At 45.1% G+C, this 21,633-nt stretch overlaps 1 protein-coding gene across 1 annotated transcript; it reads right to left on the minus strand.

The window, feature by feature from the left end:
- Nucleotides 1-2,798: 2,798 nt before the first annotated feature.
- Nucleotides 2,799-21,190, minus strand: LOC311106887 (sine oculis-binding protein homolog). The gene is made up of 7 exons (XM_084149274.1): nucleotides 21,044-21,190; nucleotides 18,114-18,252; nucleotides 17,319-17,498; nucleotides 16,762-16,913; nucleotides 12,397-12,498; nucleotides 9,775-11,834; nucleotides 2,799-3,674 (listed from the first exon to the last, which is right to left on the minus strand). Exons 1-6 carry the CDS (start codon nucleotides 21,134-21,136, stop codon nucleotides 9,783-9,785), a joined length of 2,718 nt encoding a protein of 905 aa, XP_084005400.1. The 5' UTR covers nucleotides 21,137-21,190; the 3' UTR covers nucleotides 2,799-3,674; nucleotides 9,775-9,782.
- Between the last annotated feature and the right edge of the window lie 443 nt (nucleotides 21,191-21,633).

The following is a 21,633-nucleotide window of genomic DNA, read 5'->3' on the forward strand; positions in this document are numbered from 1 at the left end:
AGGGATGTGACACCATTCTTCCACGACAAATTCCATAATTTTGTGTTTTGTTGATGGTGGTGTAAAAGGCGGTCTCAGGCGCCGCTCCAGAATCTCCCAGAAGTGTTCAATTGGGTTGAGATCTGGTGACTGAGACGGCCATGGCATATGGTTTACATCATTTTTTTCATGCTCATCAAACCATTCAATAACCACTCGTGTCCTGTGGCTTGCCCAGCATTTTTATACATGACCCTAAGCATGATGGGATGTTAATTGCTTAATTAAGGAACCACACGTGTGGAACCACCTGCATTCAATTTACTTTGTATCCCTCATTTACTGAAACGTTTCCATTATTTTGGCAGTTACCTGTGTGTTCCAAAAGCGACACTGCACTCTAGTGGACAAATTTGAACAAAACATTTGGAAACTGGTAAGAGCTTCAGCACTTGCAAAATACAGTATAATAATCATCATCAAAATAAAAATCAATAAAGCACTTTTTGAAGATCTATAGAGGCATCATTCATAAGTTAATATAAAGTCAAAGTCTATGTATAGCAAAAACTAAAAGTGAATTCTCACAATGTGATGATGAGTGTTGGCAAGGCCTCAAGATGATGATGCTCCCACTGGATAGTTTGTTAGGCTGATCCCAGATCTGTTTGTGCTGTTTGGCATGACAATGACCAGAAGAGTTGGCAAGACAGAACAAATAGATCTGGGACCAGGCTTATAGTTAGTATCTCATCATTATAAACCCCCAGGCTAGGGGGAAACTGTAATACTGATAGCTGCATTTTGCAGCCTTTGACGGTTCAAAATAATACCATTGCTGGTAACATGACTACCTACCCTGTTGTTCCAAACCCACCAAAAGGGGCCCACTGCACATTATCTGAGTAAGGTAAGGAGCATCAACAGAGTGAGTGGTTTGGAGACTCAAAATATCTACTTCTATGGCAGCATTTACACAGGCAGCCCAATTCTGATATATATACAAAATATCTGATTTGATTGGTCAAAAGACCAATTGGTGGTAAAAAGATCATAAATGGTCTGCCTCTGTTGCCACAGCCCAAGTCCCATGACCAAGTCAGTGTTATAAATCACTGCATGTGTGACGGTTTGAAACCCTGGTCTCCTCCGTGTCACAAGACTGTGTTAGCCCTTTGAGCCAAGCCTTCAGGTCTCAGGCAAGTCACAACTTCCCTTACCATCTCAGCTATATCAGTAGATCGATATACAGTCAGGTCCATAAATATTTGGACATTGACAAAGTTATTATTATTTTAGCTGTCTACCACAGCATATTGGAGTTGAAATTAAACAATGAATATGAGCTCAAAGTGCAGACTTTCAGTTTTAATTTGAGGGCATTTATAGCCAAATCGGGTGAACGGTGTAGGAATTAGAGCACTTGTTATATGTGGTCCCCCCCTTTTTAAGCGACCAAAAGTAATTGGACAATTGACTGCTCAGCTGTTCCATGGCCTGGTGTATGTTATTCCCTCATTAGTTCATTTACAAGTAAGCAGATAAAAGGTCTAGAGTTGATTTCAAGTGTGGCATTTGCATTTGGCATCTGTTGCTGTTAACCCTCAATATGAAGTCCAAAGAGCTGTCACTGCCAGTGAAGCAAGCCATCATTAGACTGAAAAATCCAAACAAACCCATCAGAGAGATAGCAAAAACATTAGGTGTGGCCAAATCAACTATTTGCTACATTCTTAAAAAGAAAGAACATACTGGTGAGCTCAGGAACACAAAAAGGCCCGGAAGACCACGGAAAACAACTGTGATGGATGACAGAATAATCATTTCCCTGGTGAAGAAAAACCACTTCACAACAGTTGGCCAGATCAAGAACACCCTCCAGGAGGTAGGAGCATCTGTGTCAAAGTCAACAATCAAGAGAAGACTTCACCAGAGCAAATACAGAAGGTTTACCACAAGATGTAAGCCTCAAAAACAGGAAGACCAGATTAGAGTTTGCCAAAAAACATCTAAAAAAGCCTGTACAGTTCTGCAACAACATCCAGTGGACAGATGAGACAAAGATCAACTTGTACCAGAATGATGGGAAGAGAAGAGTAAAGAGAAGGGAAGGAACTGCTCATGATCCGAAGCATACCACCTCATATGTGAAGCATGGTGGAGGTAGTGTTATGGCGTGGGCATGTATGGCTGCCAATGGAACTGGTTCCATTGTATTTATTGATGTGACTGCTGACAAAAGCAGCAGGATGAATTCTGAAGTGTTCAGGGCTATATTATCTGCTCAGATTCAGCCAAATGCTTAAAAACTCATTGGACGGCGCATCACAATGTAGATGGATAATGACCCGACGCATACTGCGAAAGCAACCCAATACTTTTTTAAGGCAAAGAAGTGGAATGTTCTGCTATCGCCAAGTCAATCACCTGAACTGAATCCAACTGAGCATGCATTTCACTTGCTGAAGGCAAAACTGAAGGCAAAACACCCCAAGAACAAGCAGGAACTGAAGACAGCTGCAGTAAAGGCCTGGCAGAGCATCACCAGGGAAGAAACCCAGCATCAGGTGATGTCTATGGGTTCCAGACTTCAGGCAGTCATTGACTGCAAAGGATTTGCAACCAAGTATTAAAACTCACAATTTAATTTAGGATTATGTATAACAATGGTTGTAATTCCTACACGGTTCATACAATAATTTTGACAAAACCCTTAAATTAAAGATGAAAGGCACATTTTGATTGTTTCCTTTCAAATCCATTTTGGTGTGGTACAGAGACAAAATTGTGTTACTGTCTAAATACTTATGGACCTGACTGTATGGGACTCTCTTTCGTTATCATATTACATTGTTTACAGTTCATAATTTCCTATTTTTCATTGCTCCAGGAGATTCCATCCCTCCTTAAAACAGTTCAGAAAAATACCGGAGGATAAAGTCTTAAACTGAGCTTGTGTACCCTCATCCCTTGTGAGAGGATATAGGAGGGAAAGAGGAAGTTAACAAGCAATTGGTGTAAGAAGTTGCACTTCAGGAATAGTGTGTGTACTGTATACTGCAATTGGGCAGGGGGTACAGGGTGGAGAGGAGGAGAGGAAAGAAGGAGAGGGGGCTACACACATATTCCTGGCCCTCAGTCAGACCAACCAAAAAAAGACACTCCTCCTGAAGCCTGAGCCCCCGTCGGCCAGGTAACCCAAAACCCGAGTAGGGGAGTTAGCGTGGGATATGGGGGAGAGGAACAATGTGGCTCTTTGTGTGGAGCTGGGCAGAGAAAACAAACCGTTTCCCCAGGAAAGAGATCAGGTTCAGGCTCCATCTGAGAAGACCACACAAGGCTGATGATTGGAGCCTAGTAGCCCACCGTCTAGTGTTAGAGCCACTGACTAGGATTGAGCAGTGGGCTCTGATAGGCTCATGGAGTATGGCAGTGGTCAGAGAAGGAGGTATCTCTGCTCTGCGGAAGTCCGAAGATGCTGTGAATGTACTGGAAGTCCACATCTTGGGCTGCTTCCCCCATTGGACTGCTTCCTTGATTGGCACCTCGTGGTCTGAAGAAGGGTGGGGCCAATCTCCCTGGTGGCCGACTGATTGGCTGAGGAATGGGTTGGAGAGAGGGCATTGGTTCTGATGATGTCCACAAGAGGGCGGGGCACTGGATCTGGTATCGCTGTACAGTGTAAAACAGTGAGCCTGTTCATCATATACAGAGAGAGAGAGAGGGAGAAAGAGAGAGAGCGGGAGAAAGAAAGAGACATGGAGAGAGTGAAAGAGAGACAGAAAGAAAAAGACAGAGGCAGAGAGAGAGAGAAAGGGGGATGAGAGAGAGAGAAAGAGATTTGAATTGTAGGGCCATTTACATCTATACCATAGTTTTAGAGCTGCCCTCCTATTCTGTCAATCCTCCCTTCCTTAATCCACCCACTCAACATAAACACTGTGAGAATGAGGCTTTTAGATATGTCAACACCCAGATAACTGTTGCATAGGGCATTATCAAACCAAGAACATCTGTGCTGAACACACACTCGCACACACACACACATACACACATGCACAGACGGATGCACACACACACACACACAAGAAGCCATGGCTCTGTACTCTCTAACTCTCTATTCCCTTTGTCCCTCTCCGTTTAAGTTTCAAACGCTCTGCAAATACCCATGTGGAGGGATCTAGTTACACGTGGCAATAAAATAGGCCAAATAAAGGCAGGGAAAACTGAGACGAAACCGGGCTATTTCCTGAGGTGAAATCCTAAAATCCTCCAGTTGGCCTGTTGATTTTGTTCGCTGCTAAAAGTTTTTTAAAGAAACTTTTGGCAGCGAACACAATGTAACTGGACAGCCATATTAACCTCTGCACTGAGAGGTGCTAAGCTGAAGTCAGTCGACTATGAACGCAGACCGGCTCCCATTACACAAAAGCACTCACGACGTATGCACACACACACACACACAAACACATACACACACACACACACACACACACACGTTATCATACACACCCTCAGCATACACACATACTGTATACACACGCACACACATACAATGCCTTGCAAAAGTATTCATCCCCCTTGCCGTTTTTCCTATTTTGTTACAGTACAACCTGTAATTTAAATGGATTTTCATGTAATGGACATACACAAAATAGTCCAAATTGGTGAAGTGAAATGAAAAAAAATTACTTGTTTAAAAAAATTCTAAAAGATAAAAACGTAAAAGTGGTGCGTGGATATTTATTCACCCCCTTTGCTATGAAGCCCCTAAATAAGATCTGGTGCAACCAATTACCTTCAGAAGTCACATAATTAGTAAAATAAAGTGTCACATGATCTGTCATATGATCTCAGTATATATACACCTGTTCTGAAAGGCCCCAGAGTCTGCAACACCACTAAGCAAGGGGCACCACCAAGCAAGCGCACCATGAAAACCAAGGAGCTCTCCAAACAGGTCAGGGACAAAGTTGTGGAGAAGTATGGATCAGGGTTGGGTTATAAAAAAATATACGACGCTTTGAACTTCCCACGGAGCACCATTAAATCCATTATTAATAAATGGAAAGAATATGGCACCACTAAAATCCTGCCAAGAGAGGGCCGCCCACCAAAACTCACAGACCAGGCAAGGAGGGAATTAATCAGAGAGGCAACAAAGAGACCAAAGAAAACCCTGAAGGAGCTGCAAAGCTCCACAGCGGAGATTGGAGTATCTGTCCGAGTGGCCAGAAAAAAAGCCATTATTAAAGAAAAAAATAAGCAGACACGTTTGGTGTTCGCCAAAAGGCATGTGGGAGACTCCCCAAACATATGGAAGAAGGTACTCTGGTCAGATGAGACTAAAATATGAGCTTTCTGGCCATCAAGGAAAACGCTATGTCTGGCGCAAACCCAACACCTCTCATCACCCCGAGAACACCATCCCCACAGTGAAGCATGGTGGTGGCAGCATCATGCTGTGGGGATGTTTTTCATCGGCAGGGACTGGGAAACTGGTCAGAATTGAAGGAATGATGGATGGCGCTAAATACAGGGAAATTCTTGAGGGAAACCTGTTTCAGTCTTCCAGAGATTTGAGACTGGGACAGAGGTTCACCTCCCAGCAGGAAAATTACCCTAAGCATACTGCTAAAGCAACACTCGAGGGGTTTAAGGGGAAACATTTAAATGTCTTTGAATGGCCTAGTCAAAGCCCAGACCTGAATCCAATTGAGAATCTGTGGTATGACTTAAAGATTGCTGTACACCAGTGGAACCCATCCAACTTGAAGGAGCTGGAGCAGATTTGCCTTGAAGAATGGGCAAAAATCCCAGTGGCTAGATGTGCCAAGCTTATAGAGACATACCCCAAGAAACTTGCAGCTGTAATTGCTGCAAAAGGTGGCTCTACAAAGTATTGACTTTTGGGGGGGGTGAATAGATATGCACGCTCAAGGTTTCTGTTTTTTTTTGTCTTATTTCTTGTTTGTTTCACAATAAGAAATATTTTGCATCTTCAAAGTGGTAGGCATGTTGTGTAAATCAAATGATACAAACACCCAACAAATATATTTCAATTCCAGGTTGTAAGGAAACAAAACAGGAAAAATGCCAAGGGGGGTGAATACTTTCGCAAACCACTGTAGCAACATCATATTTAGCTTATGTTGATTGGACTAAATAGTTTTTGGTATCTTTTAGTTTTCACTGTATTAGACTAAGCAGAGGTGATTTGATGATGTTGAAATGTTGAAGTTGAAATAGTGCTGGAATAGTGGAGGCAGCTCCTGTTTTCTTTGCGACTTGCGGTAACTCTCTGTGGCTCTAAATCAATAATTGTTTAGTGGTCCGAAAATGTCGGAAACATGAACTTGACTTGACCATGCTGTAGGTCATGTAACTGTCTGTTACTGTACATACAATATGCTTTGTGGACTTCACTGGACAGAGGTTGCTATCCGGTGATAAAACAAATGTTGTTGAATTTATTCTGCCACTGTGTCTTCTTATTGTCTGGGCCTTTAGGCCTATATATCACAATTGCAAGGCATATGAATTAACAGGTTATAGAGCAAACAATGCAATTATCACATCACATAGTTTGTAATATGGCTTTTCTGGGGGTGGGCTTCCCCAGAGATTTTACCCACGCACCGCTACTGTGGTGTAGTAGGCTATTCTGAATTATTTCATTTATTTCTGAACAGACAGCAGTAACTCTATAACGTTGGCAAATGTATTTCAATTTATGAGGCGTGCTACAGCTGCTCCAGAACCCTATAAGGAAATAAATTATGAAGTGCAATGCTGGAGAGATGAGAGTTGCAGGCTCATGACTATCAGACAGGAGAGCGGGAGAGAGATCATAGAAAGTGAATCTCATTCTAGTTCTGTGAGAGACAATAATTTTTCATGCCACGAGATGTACAGGATCCGGCCAAATAGGTTCCGACTCAAATTAAGCACTGCTCCTAACCCTAGCCCCTAACCCTAATTGTAACCCTAACCCTAATTGCAACCCTAACCCTAAACCTAACCATTAAGCCTAAAATAGTATTTTTCCTTGTGGGGACTGGCGAAATGTCCCCACTTGTCCAAATGTTCCTTATTTTACTATCCTTGTGAGGACTTCTGGTCCCCACAAAGATAGTAAAACCAAAAACACACACACACAAACACATACACACCGGCTCCACTTACACAGAACACCAAGCAATAAATCCACCTGCACAACGCCAGCAACATGCTGTGATTTTCATATGTATTGGTTACTAAGGGGAACCACGCGAAACCATAACAAATGACAAAGGGTGAAGCCGGGACTTCTGCGAAAGAGGATTGTTTAATACTTCTGGCACATGGCTTTTGGGAATATTTAATAAACAGTTATGGGGTTATGTGTTGCTCTCTGCCAATAGCCATATTTTTCACTTTCAGACACAGTTATTAAGATGACCCTTGACCTTTTGAGGTTTTCGATATGGGAGGGGAGAAGGGAGGAAGTAGAGGTAACTGGAAATCAAAAACGGAAACATAAGCATATAATCGCACAGCTCTGGGTGGCAAAAGGACCATTTGAATGAACAATCAGAAAAGGGGAAACTGGAGACCGTTCTGATTTGTCGAAAGTAAGGAGGATTCCAATCTGATTGGTCATTAGGGTTGTTACTGTAATGTAGTTTATGTCTTCCATAGAACATCTGGTTGGCAGGAAGAAGCTGTGAAGTGAGAGAAGGGAATAGGAGAGGAGAGGAAAGGAAAAGAGGAAGGAGAGATAGTAGAGAAACAGAGAAGAGAGAGGGGAGGGGAGGGGAAGGGAGGAGAGGAGAGAAGAGGAGAAGAGTACAGGACGGGAGTGTAGAGGAGAGGAGAAGAAAGAATTGGGGAGATGAGGAGAGAAGAGAATGCCAATAAATGCTACTAAATGAGACTAGAAGAGATGATTGCACACCACTAAACTCCTACATGGGAGTGAGACCGAGCGACGGCGCCAGGGCCAGTATTGCATGTCAGTGTCGTTGTGACACACGTAACCAGATCGTTCCAGTTCTGCTGCTCAGTTTTCTAATGAAGCCCCAGAGCTCTATCACTGTGGGCTGGCTCTCATATTCATAGTACACACACACACACACACACAGGCTCTCATATTCACAGCGCCTTCGAGTCTGCCGATCGCCGCTGTCTCCAAGGTAACGCCAGAAAGAGGGCTGGAATGGAGGAGTGGTGGTTCATGGGAGAAAGGAATATCACAAAGTGTGGACCTTTGGCAGTACCCAATCCTTTGGGTGATCAACCTTGATCAATCGACCTCACCCTCGGACACTGTGAATAATGGGGGCTGAGCTAGAGCAGTGTTTGTGAGACAAGGGCGGATCCCGAACGGGCTCGGGTTGGGTCTTTTTACAAACATGCCTGTAGAGTCTGAATGGTTTGAGCTACAAACTATTACAACCTATCCATGAAAAGCTGAGACTCTCACAAACATGTAACGTGTTGCTCTACGACACTCACAAGCTACACAAGAGTTGTTAGAAGGTAAGGGGTTCTTCTATATAGAAGATCATAGGAAATCCCAGGATATATTGTCTATAATACTGTAATAAGCTCCCATAGTTTCTGTCACAAACTCCACACAGTTGTCACTGACTAGTAGGATACTCATTTCCCACTGAGCAAAACATTTCTGTACTTACAGCATTCATATAAATTAATCTCTATCAGGTTTTTGCTTTGGCGGACCTTGTGTTTTTGTGTCATTTGTCAATAAAACTCATGAATGCAACTGTTTATGACAAATAGTTTTGTGTTCTACTTGTAGCCCTGGTTGTCCTGAAAATAAAATGGTAAAACAATTCATTGTGAGGCTAAATATAAATGCTGGACAATCAGATAAATGAAGGTCAGATAAATGAAAAGCTGATTTTTGCTGGGGTCTTTGGACTGTTAGGGTTAATGAGTGCTTGTTTCAGTTGAAATGGGGTTTGTTTGAACAGACTAAAATGAACAGCTTTGTATGAGTAAAAAGAAAACATTGCATGTTAGCTCCATCCTGGTGGTGCAGTGGACTAATACCATGAATAAAGGAAGAGAAGAACATAGGTTCGAATCTCACTGACGCTGTGCTACAATAAAGGTTCTGATCAGAACCTCCCTGCAACCTAAACATGTACACAGAACAGGTGAAATTTTCTCAGAACGTTTAAAAAACTTTCAGTTTTACCGGTCAGGAAATGTATGGCTTTGGAACCAAGTGTGCTAGCTGAGTTCTCAAAATGTATTTGAATCAACAGTGTTTGATTGAGCTTGCCTGGTGCAATGGAGCCAATGGGATATTCCCAAAAGCACACACGCACGCACACTGTTACACAATATGCGTATGGCCACTAAACAGAATGGCGCCAAAGAGAGAGAATCCCAGTAACCTGGCACTCCCCACAGCTCTAGGATTACAGCTAGGCTAAGGGAAGGAACAGAGAAGAGAGACAGTGAGAGTCACTTTGAAAAGAGATCACCTCACCATGCAGGGCCTGTTACAGTGACAACGCTTTGTTTGGATGTTGGACTGTTTCATATGGGGATTTGACAGGGCACGCGAGTGTGTGTGTCTTTGATTGTTTGTGATAGATATAAACAGTTAATTGTATACCTTCTTCTAAGGTTATTTAATCTATATGGAAGTTCCTTCATCTAATCTTCACCTGTATTATGTCTTTCTCATTCAGATTCCTCTAGGTATCCTAACCCCCCCCCACACCCAAAGAAAACATACGTTACAGTGCCCCAAAAGCCTGTGTAACAAGCAACACCCACCTCCTCTTCTACTTGTTCTGATCTCGGATGCGGAGGCACCGTCTCTTCAGAGCAGGCTCCATGTCCCCAGGCCCAGCCACACTCGGTGGGCTCCGCAGGGCGCCCTTGTCCCTGAGCTTGGGCAGGAGGAGTGTGGTGTGGGTGGTGGCGGGGACACTGCCCGTCCTGGTGGGTGTAGGGGTGGGGGTGGGCAGGGCGTAGGCATGGTCCTCATCGGAGATGTGGGGGTCCTTAGGGTCGCCACCGGCCGAGGGCTCCTCTGATTGGCTAGTGGGGAGGGGAGGGACCTGGCCCTGGTCCCTCCCCTGAACCTGGCCATTGGAGTAGCTGTTCTCTTTGACCGCCACCAGCTCGCTGAGGACAGAGTCAGGGCCAAGGAGCAGGGCCTCTCTCTGGGACTGGGAGGAGTCTGGGCTGGGAACAGGGTCGTGCGATGATGACGTAGTCGTTCGGTTAGGGATGTCCGGGGACGTCAGGGGGAAGGAGGTGGCGGTCTCACAGGGAGGGCTGCTGCATCCCCCTCTGGTCGCTGGTGGAGTGTGCGAGGGGTGTCGTGTGTTTGGGCTTTGGGGGTAGGAAGTGTCGTGCGGGGGAGGGGGGGACTGGGGTGGTGGAGGGGTGGGTTTGATAATGCTATGGTGGTGGTTGCGGTGGTCCACTCTGGTATCCACTACCCTGGTGCTTTGCCCCGCTCCGGGCTCCCACGGACCCGACAGGTCCACCATTCCGTGGGGGTTGGGCTCCAGCTTGACTGGGGTCCTCTGAAGCACTCTCTGAATGAGCTGTCTCTCTGGCTGCTGCTGCTGCTGGCCCAGCTTAAAGTCTGACAGTGCCTCAATCACTGTGGTGGAAGAGGGGGAAGCATCGTAGAATGCCCTGGGGGAGGATGCTGCACTGTGGGGGGACGACATGGGCGACGGAGCCTGCCTCTCTGATTTAACCCAATCTGTGATATCCCTTTTGGGGTGTTCTGAGGGCAAGGGGAGACCCTGGTTGGTGGTTCTACCTAATATGTTTGGCACAGAGCTCCTGGGAGAGGGCAGTTTGACACCACTGGAGCACCCCCTCTCCATTCCCTCTGGCACGGGCTGGATAACCCCACTAGGGGGGATCCCTAGGGGGTCTGAGGGGGAAGGCTTAGTGGGTATTGGTATGGGGATAGGGATGGGGATGGGGATAGGGATGGGTACAATAATGGGGTAGGGCACCAGAACCGTGGGCTGAGGGAAGAAGGGGCCTAGGGACGGCCATCTCCCGAAGTTCATCATATGCGGCATGGGCACAGGGCCACGAGGCCCCATCATAGGGGGGGAGTGCAGGCCGGGGAAGTAGGCCCCCGGGTAGGGGTGCATTCTTGGTGGGTTCATGGAGGAGGCTGAGGGGGGCTGGAGGTGGGGGGGGTGGTGGGGGGAGTGAGGGGTGGACCGGTGGATGGGGCTGGAAGGGGGGCCAGGGTGGCCCCTGTGGGGGTTGGCGAGGGGGCTCGTCAGGCCCTGGGCATGGAGGGGGGGCTGGATGAAAGGCAGCGGGATCTGAGGCATTGCCTGGTGGTGCTGGTGGTGCTCCATGGGGGGGCGAGGAGGAGGATGGGGGATGGGGTGGTGGCTTGCCACCTCCGGGGTTGGCAGCGGTGGCAGGACATGCCTCTCCAGGTGTCTCAGCCCCGAGACGGGGACCTTGGAGGACAAGGACGATGCCTCAGATGGAGACACAGTCCTTGACGCCGCTGTGCTGTAGATCGGCATGGGCCCTTTGGGTGATCTGGTACTCCCACGCATGACCCCCGCGCCGTTGTTCCACGATTCGGGGGTCAGGAGTTTCTGGTTCTGACCCCCTCCGATGGACTCAGTTCTCCCATCCTGGGTGGGTCTTCCTGGGCCTGGGCTGGAGCTGGTGAGAGCCGCCCTGGCCTCTCTGTAGAACACGTCCATCTTGTACTGGTTCAAGCACTTGGTGCTGCAGAACTGGAGCCGCTCCGCACCTGCGCCAAAGTCCAGGTACTCTTTGGTGTGGCGGACGTGTTTGCACCAGTTGCACACCTGCGGTACGGGCGAGAGGGACTGTGGAGAATTACTATAGTGCCACGTGAAAAGGGAAAACCAATGATTTGAATGTGGAATGTATAACATTATTTGAATAGAGCAGTTTTATAATGGACAATGAGTGACTTCAACATTTGGGATGAATTCCCCACGTAAGGCAATCTTCCCGATTTAGCAGGTGTTACATTTCATGGCCAAATCATATTAAATTAATTGTGTTATTTTTTTATGCTTTGGGCATTAAACGTAATACATTCTAAACAGGGGAGATTAATTTGCATGGGGAATTGGTCACAAAATGCTAATGTGGATTGCAGCATCTCCTTGTCCATAGCCTACTTTAAGGAAACAAATATCTATATATGGAAAATAGCTGAACTATCAATTTAAGGGGCAGTTTCCCAGTCATTCCCAGATTAAGCCTACTCCTAGACTAAAAAGAATTAATCTGTGTCCTGGAAACTGCCCCTTAATGTTTTGAAGTAGCTGTACAACATGCATGACTGCATTGCTAGTCTTTGAGCAAAAATATTTGAGTAACTTTAGTATTTCCATTAAGTGGATTATGTTCTGTTCTTACTCTGGCCCCACCGCTGTTCATCTTCAGCACCAGTCGGGGTGAGTCGTCAGCATGGGTGTGTTGGGGGGATCGCTCACTTCCATTGAGATCCTCATCCCGGGCCTGACGGACGTGGTCAAAGCCACATCATTATACACTTATAACAAACGATCAAACGGTCATGTTCATTAGGCACCAAACAAACCAAAAACGGACTGAAACAGGGAGGGACTACCTGGATTTGTCCAATAAGAAACTTTTTTTTTAAATCTCCGTTGCAAAATGTTTTAAGACATTGTGTGCCCTAATGAACACGTCCCAGGATTGAGTTAAAGCTTTTTCAGAGTACAGCCTGGATTCAGTTGAACCACTATGGGATTTAAGCACCAAGCGTTGATGAGGTAACATTTGCTTTAAGTCATCATGGATGGCTCTCTTGGTCATTAAAGCAAACTTACATAACCAATCCCAAAATAACCACTGCACGATTCGCCTCGTCATAGGGGTTCAAAGTAACAGAGTACACTGACCTGTGGGCTTTGAGGTCACTGAAACAAAGGGAATGTTTTGGAAAGTCTTGGTAAGATAAAATAGATGACAAACCCTTCTATTATTGTCAATGGTCCGGCTGTATTAATATAGGAAATTCCTCCCGATTCATGTAAGCTGATCCTGTGTGGATCTGCGAGCGGTGAGCACGCCCCTTCTCTGTGACCCACTAAGTTGTGTTGAGTTACGAAACATGAGGCAGCTGCAGGTAAGGTATGCGCTGAAAGTGGACACCTTGCCCCCAGGGCCCCTGCCCTTCTTCCTTAGTGAGACAAGCAGGGACAAGCCAATGGCCACGGTTCCATCCCCACCTCCACCACCCAAAAACATAGAGGGTAGGCAGCAGACAACTCCCTCTTTCCCCCCTGTCTGTTGTTGTATGAATAAAACCTAGCGCCACATTAACAACAGAAATGTTGAAAGGGGATAGCCTTGCCTGACACCCCCGCGCCTCTAAGAGGGGATATCCATGTCTTGGATGGAGGGTGAAAAATGGTGGTAATGTGTATGGGAGAGGATTTGTGTATGGGCACTGCTTCCCTGTCCTCCCTACCCAAGCCGCGTGATGACAGGCCCTTTCTCCATTAAGGCGAAACTGATACTAAGGGCTTTATTGAATCCGTATCGCACAAGTTCAGCGTTACAGCGTGATTGAAATTTAAAGGATATGTTCCCGCGTTAGCCTAGACTGCATTCCCGGTAAATGCTGCATACGAAAATGACCTTTATATTTCTTTCACCCAATCTGTAATGTTTCAGCGATACAGATTGAATAGAGCCCTAAGTGTCCTCTGCGAACTTTGACCCCTTCCCACCCTCCAAACACTGGCCTGTCTATTAGAACCCAGCATGTGTGTGTGTTTGTGTATGTGTGTATTTTTTTTTGTACTCTATTAGGATCCCCATTAGCTGTTGCGAAAGCAACAGCTACTCTTCCTGGGGGTCCACACAAAACATGAAACATGACATAATACAGAACATTAATAGACAAGAACAGCTCAGGGACAGACTACATCAATTTAAAAAAAAACACACGTAGCCTACATATCAATACATACACACAAACTATATAGGTCAAATAGGGGAGAGGCGTTGTGCCGTGAGGTGTTGCTTCATCAGTTTTTTTAAACCAGGTTTTCTGTTCATTTGAGCAATATGAGATGGGACGGAGTTCCATGCAATAATGGCTCTATATAATACTGTACGCTTTCTTGAATTTGTTCTGGATTTGGGGACTGAAAAGATCCCTGGTGGCATGTCTGGTGGGGGTAAGTGTGTGTGTCAGAGCTATAGTATTTATATTAGCCCTCTGATTTCAACGAAGAGCAAGACGTGTTGCTCAGCTTAACTAGGTCTTACTTTGCAGCACTCGACCACACGACTGGACAATAACCAAGATAAGACAAAACTAGAGCCTGCAGGACTTGCTTTTTGGAGTGTGGTGTCAAAAAAGCAGAGCATTTATTTTATTACGGACAGTCCTCTCCCCATCTTCACAATCATTTAATCTATATGTTTTGACCATGACAGTTTACAATCTAAGGTAACACCAAGTAATTTAGTCTCCTCAACTTGTTCAACAGCCACACCATTCATTGCCAGATTCAGTTGAGGTCTAGAACTTAGGGAATGATTTGTACCAAATACTATGCTCTTAGTTTAGAGATGTTCAGCACCAGTTTACCACCCATTCCAAAACAGACTGCAATTCTTTGTTAAGGGGTTCAGTGACTTCATTAGCTGTGGTTGCTGATGAGTATATGATTGAATCATCAGCATACATGGACACACATGCTTTGTTTAATGCCAGTGGCAGGTCATTGGTAAAAATAGAAAAGAGTAGAGAGCCTAGAGAGCTGCTCTGCGGTACACCACACTTTACATGTTTGACATTGGAGAAGCTTCCATTAAAGAAAACCCTCTGAGTTCTATTAGACAGATAACTCTGAATCCACGATACGGCAGAGGTTGAAAAGCCATAACACATACGTTTTCTCAATAACAGGTTATGGTCAATAATATCAAAGGCAGCACTGAAATCTAACAGTACAGCTCCCACAATCTTTACTACTCTAAGGCTTTACCACTCTAGGGTAGCGGAATGACTTTGGCTTCCCCCCAAGCCTGAGGACAAAGATATTCCTCTAGGCTCAGATTAAAGATAAGACAGATAGGAGTAGCTATAGAGTCAGCTACCATCCTCAGTAGCTTTCCATCTAAGTTGTCAATGCCAGGAGGTTTGTCATTATTGAACAATAACAATAATTTTTCCACCTCTCTCACACTAACTTTACAAAATTCAAACTTCCAAAGATTTTCTTTGATTATTTTTATTTTTTTATGCATGAGTACAATGGCTCACTGTTCGTTGTTAGCATTTCCTGCCTAAGTTTGCCCACTTTGCCAATGAAGTAATCATTCATATAATATGCAACATCAAATGGTTTTGTGATGAATAAGCCATCAGATTTGATGAAAGATGGAGTTGAATTTGTCTTTCTGCCCATAATTTCATATAAAGTACTCCAACGTTTTTTTCCATCATTCTTTATATTACTGATCTTGGCTTCTTAATACAGTTTCTTCTTCTTTTTGTTGAGTTTAGTCACATAATTTCTCAATTTGCAGTAAGTCAGCCAGTCAGATGTGCAGCCAGACTTATTAGCCACTCCTTTTGTGACATTATTAATCACATCAGACCAACAAATATTTTTAACATCATCCACATAAGAGTCACAGCATTATCTTTTGTATGATCTCTGATACTTTGGCTTTCCTGGATATAGCCACTATATTGTGATCACTGCATCCAATGGGTACGAATACAGCTTTAGAACAAAGTTCTATAGTATTAGTAAAAATGTGATCGATACATGTGGATGATCTTGTTCCTGTAGTGTTTGTAAACACCCTGGCAGCTTGATTAATAACCTGAACCAGATTACAGGCACTGGTTACAGTGAGACGCTTCCTCTTGAGTGGACCGCTTAATGAAAACAAGTCAATATTCAGGTCCCCAAGAAAGTAGACCTCTCTGTTTACATCACATATACTATCAAGCATTTCACACATATTATTTAGATACTGAGTGTAAGCACTTGGTGGCCTATAGCAACAGAAAAGGCTTTAGATGTGCCAAGTGAACCTGCAACCACAACACTTCAATAACACTTGACAAAATATATTCTCTAAGCATTACAGTGATATGGCTCTGAATATATAAAGCAACACCTCCATCATAAGCATTTCTGTCTCTTCTATACTGTAGATGTTATATCTTTGTATTGCTATTGCTGTATCATCAAATGAATTTTCCAAGTGACTCTCAGAAATGGTTAACATATTAATGTTATCTGATGTTAGCAAGTTATTGATTTCATGAACATTATTTCTAAGGCTACATATATTAATATGGGCTATTTTCAGCCCTTTCCTGGGTAGCTTGTGTGTATGTTGTGTGTGTTTGTGTGCTTGGAGAACACCCCCTCACACATGCATGCACCCACACACAAGCTACCCAGGACAGGGCTACATATTAATATATGTAGCCTTAGAAATAAGGTTCATGAAATCAATAACTTGCTAACATCAGACAACATTCATATATTAACCATTTTTTTATCAATACGACGGTATGATGACCTCACTGAGGAAAACAGGGGTATTCCATTTTCGAGGGTTTGTTTACCTGCCAGAAATCTCTTCTCACCATTAAAGTGTGTGTGTGTCTGTGTCTGTGTGTGCATGCTCATTTCTATTTCCATCTAAACTGCAGCAGTTTTGTCAGACCTAAAATTGTCCATTGACTCCTAGTTGAATCAAGGTTGAATCCCTCACCTTGTTGCGTTTGAAGTAGGCCCGTCGGCAGGCGGCGAAGCACTTCTCACTACAGAAGCTCTTCAGCTCGGTGCCCATACAGAGGGAGTAGCGCTTCACCCCCTCCTTCTGACACCACACACACACTATCTGCACATTCTGCACGTCTTCCACTGCGGACAGAGACAAAGGAGAGAGGCATCAACATCAACATGTGAAGTGTAATTGATGATGATGATGATGATGATGATGAAGAAGATGAGCATGTTAGGAGCATGTGAGTGTTTAATCAACAGCTGTATAAAATAACTGTAGGCTACATGTGGTAGTGATGATGATGATGATGATGATGATGAAGATGACGATGGGATGATGATAATGATGATGGGGTGTGAATGTAACAGACGTGGTTTGGTGAACCACGCCTGTGTGATGAGGAACCTTGCCTGTGACCTGAAGACTAGGCTTTACCTCGGCAGGCTAACACACTTTTGTGACGTGCAGGAGACCCGGGTTCTAACCCAGTTGGTCACACAAAGTGCTTGCGTGTGTGTGTGCATGTGTGATGTTTGCCCTACCTGCAGATGGCTTTATAAGGGGGACAATTCCGGGAGCACTCTTGTGCTCCTTAGGGCTGGTCAAAGAGGAGGAGCTGGGAGAGGAAGAGAAAGTGGATGATTCTCTCTCTCCACTCTTCATGGCCAGTGCAGAGGGGCTGACTTTACTGTTCAAGCTCTTGGGCTTCGGCACTGAGTTTTCTGGAAGGCAGAGGATATGTATGGTCACTTTAGAGTCAATTTATGTTCTAACATAGGTATGGAGTGATATAAAATAAATGTCATCTGCATTCAATCATTTGAAAGTTTTGGTGGCACTTATATCACTCTAAATACACAAATCATTTATATGCAGCCCAAAGGACGTTGACAAAACAATGGCACTGAACATTTTTGAAAGAGAAAAATCCAGCCATACAGGTTTACTGTGGTGATAAGAAGTGAAACATAAGAAGGGTGAATTAAGTTGCAAGTATGTCTAGCAAATGTTTAAAGTGATACTATGTCTGGATTGAACAACCTGTATGCTCTGTTATTGGGTTATCCCTGAATTCTGTCTGACCTCTGTTAACTATGTTACCTGTGTTGTACAGATACCTGGGCCCTGTTCAGTTGGCAGAAAAGTTTTGAAAGGGAGTGAAACGGGGAGATACTACCTGAACTAATGACCTTGGGTTGTGTTCAGTAGGCAGAAATCATTTTGAAACGGTAAGGCACTACCTGAACTTGTTCAATTAAAACACAGATTTCCACTCTCCGTTGCAAAACGTTTTGCTACGATGTGCCCTACTGAACAGGACCCTCGCCTTTTCTCACCTTTAAGGACGGAGACATGCTGCTGGCGTCTCTCTCGGTTGGGGTAGTTCCGGATCTCGGTGGCCTCGGTGTCCCTGAGCTCCACCTTGTCATAGCCGTACCAGCCTAGGAGCTCATTCATGGTGCTCTCTGCAAACGTCTACAGGGAGAAAGGGAAAATAAATCACTGAGCAACATTATAGGTTATGTCAGTCAGGGGACATGGCGGGAGACAGGACAACCAAAACCCTGCATGCTAATGCTAAGCCAATGTGAACTTCAGTTGTGAGTGACATTACATCAGAGGTTTGTGAGTGGAACTTTTTTATCCCACTCTTTAAATGTAACCAGAGCTTCCACTCCCGAATGAATGTGCTGGATTCCTTTGACTTCCAGACCAGCCCTGCCTGGATTAAATGAAGAGGGGAACACAGAGGCGTACAGTATGACTCTTTTTCCATTATGTATTCCAGTTTGTTTACTCTTGCTAAATCGGAGACGGAAAAGTTTTTCAACCTAATACTATTGTGAAATCTATGAATCATTGTTTGTTTATCTCTTTTAATTGAGGGAAAAAAGAGAGACGGAGAAAAATTAAAAATGTGTTCTTAGCAGATGGGTTGAGAAGTGAATGTCCTGGCTTCTTTTTTATTACTACGACCAGGTTTTTAAAAAACAACACAAAGGTCTCTCTCTCAGTCTCGCTCTCTCTCTTCATCCGCCCACCTCTCCGCCTCTGTGGCTTTGGGAGCGAGCAGGGATTGGAGCAGAAATCCGATCTGGAATGGGCAGAAATCCGAGCGGGACATCCTACACCGCCGCTAGGTCCCACGGTTCTCGGAAATGACCCGCTCCTCTCCCATCAACTCTCCCGAGCATCCAGCACTCTCCAGTCCCTCTCTGTGTGTCCCCTCACTCCCCTCCCCTGCCCTCTCCTCTCTCTGCCTCTCCCTGGCCCCCTCCGCCCGGCACCTTCCAGTCCTGATAACCGACACTGCACTCCCTCTCGGGTTTCAGCCTTTTCCAGCACGGACAGCCTGCCTGTGGTAGTGTTGTACTAGGGCTGTAGTACTGACTACACATTATTTCCCCCTGCTATCCTCACACTGACTGACCTCTGCTCCGCACCAGGGCCTCAAAGAAATTGAGCTCTGTGTGTATGTGTGTCTGTCTGTCTGTGTGTGGTGTGTCTGCGTTCAAGTATGTGTGTGAGCACGTGTGTGCACACAGAGGTATCAAATCCAGCTAAATATGCCTAACGATGATTCAAGTCAAGTATCTGGTGTCCATGCTGTGCTACAGTCTGACGTGGAGGGAGTGGGTCCGACTGTGGTGTTGAAATAGATCCTTTAGCTGACACAACACTGGACCGGACTGGAGCAGCCCGCAGACAGACAGCCCCAGAAACCACTGTGTCTGTCTGTCTCTAAGTATGTCGGTCACTCTGGTTCTCTGTCTGACTTTCTGTCTGTCTGTCTGTCTGTCTGTCTGACTGACTTTCTAACTGAATGACTTTCTGTCCATCCGTCCGTCCGTCCGTCCGTCCGCCCGTCTGTCTGTCTGTCTGTCTGTCTGTCTGTCTGTCTGTCTGTCTGTCTGTCTTTCCCCTTCTCTATTTCATAACCCGACCCTTATACCACTGGCCTTCAAGCCCAACAGCCCCAGTTCATTACCACACGTAACCCAAGGCCTATATTGTAGATCCAGTACATGTCTGAGAATCACAAAGTAGTAGTCTGTGTGTGCTGCCTGCCATGGGACTAGCCCAGTCTACATCAATGATTACATCAGGGCAAGTCCTCCTATATTACATTTATGTGTCATTTTGTCTCACTATTTTCTCATTAGGCAGAGACAGGCGTTTTTTCTTTCCCCTCCCCATGCTTTGCTTCCCACAATGTTGTTTTTGTTTCTTCTTGGCAGTTCAGACAAACATCTGCTTTGTGAGAGTGACAAGCCATATCCCAAACCACAGAGAGAGCCCCAGCCAAAGGCAACAACCCAGGGCCGACCCCCAGATCCAGCCCAGATCCAGGCCAGGTTGACTTACATCAAGCACCGATAGCATTTCGCATGTTTTGATTAAAATTAGTTAAGTTGTAATTCTACACCCCTCCCTGCATATCAAAGCTACAATCTAAACCACTTATGCAAAAATAGCAAATTTCTTCTCTCACGAAAAGACCAGAATAAAAACCCAAACTCCTTTAGGGGTTTTCTGTCCTATTGAGGGGGAGCTCATTGATATTTCTTACCTTTTACTCACATGTCTCAAATGCCCTAAGCTGATAGTCTCTAGTGACCAGTGTGACTCAATATGTTCTTTCGAATGCCTTAAAAAAATAAGTTATATTGTAATAGACTATCCTACTATAACAAGTGCGCGCGCAGCCGAAGCGGGAAAGAAGTTATGTGTTCTTGCCGTCTGGTGGTGACGCACATCTGGAACACCACTGGACATTGCTGCGCGCGGCCACTGCTGGACTGACATGGCGTCACTAAAGAAGGGCTACCATTCAGTGGACACGATATCAAATAGCCTATTGGATAACATAAGATTGACACTTTAATTAAACACACACTTTTCTATCCTCCTGGAAAAGTATATTTCCCGACAGTTGGTTTATTATGGCAAGGACAGGTAATCTAATATAGCTGTAGCTCTTATTTCACCAATATGGGACTAATGTTACACAATTGTTTTATCACTTTTATTTCGTCAGTATTCAATAATATAACGGCATTAGATTATTAACAACTTTAAAGGGAGGTGCGTTAATCATTTCAATGAAACAAATCAAAGTTTGGGTCGCTTCGGTGCCTCTACAACTGTGATTTGTACGCACGGCGCTCTCCCCCCACTGTCTCAATAGTCCCAAACTGCCCTTGAAAGAATTCACAATCGGAACACCAGTAAAAGAAGAGTAGCCAAAACACACATTTTCCCTCACCTTCATCTCTTGATTGATCTCCCTCTTGACGGGGTGCGCAGGTTTCCTACTACGTTTATTTTCCGGCGGTCTCCCTTTCTCCATCTCTGGCATAGTTCTGACTGGCTCCGTGTCACTTCTTTGGCGGGCGTCACTCGGGGCTAGTCGAGGTGCGGCAGCAGAGAGCGAAAGCTGTCACTCTCCGTGACATCGGCTGTCATGCCCAGACGTTTGCATCCGTCATCTGAGGGCTCCTTCCATTGACTCGCCACTGAGCATGCGTGTGGGGCGCTGTGGCCTGCTGCTACCGCGGTACCGCCGCCGACGAACAATCCCCTCTCTCTGTCCCGGAGAGCAGGGAGGGGCTACCGCGCTGTAACCCAACACCGGGCGCCCACCCCTCAACAGATACATTTCATTAGGAATGCGAGGACTGTGTTTTATCTGCGGAGAACGCACTACCAACACTGTCTGTTATATTCCAATCTTTAAATAAAGAGATGAAAACCCCGCGTGGGTAAACGATACCACGGTAGAATGTTTGGGACTTTCTCAAATGACATCTGTTTGATCAAAGAGAGAGAGGACACATTGCAGCATACATAACAGAG

Source organism: Coregonus lavaretus (genome assembly GCF_964263955.1).
Source record: "Coregonus lavaretus genome assembly, chromosome: 31".
Taxonomy (NCBI): domain Eukaryota; kingdom Metazoa; phylum Chordata; class Actinopteri; order Salmoniformes; family Salmonidae; genus Coregonus; species Coregonus lavaretus.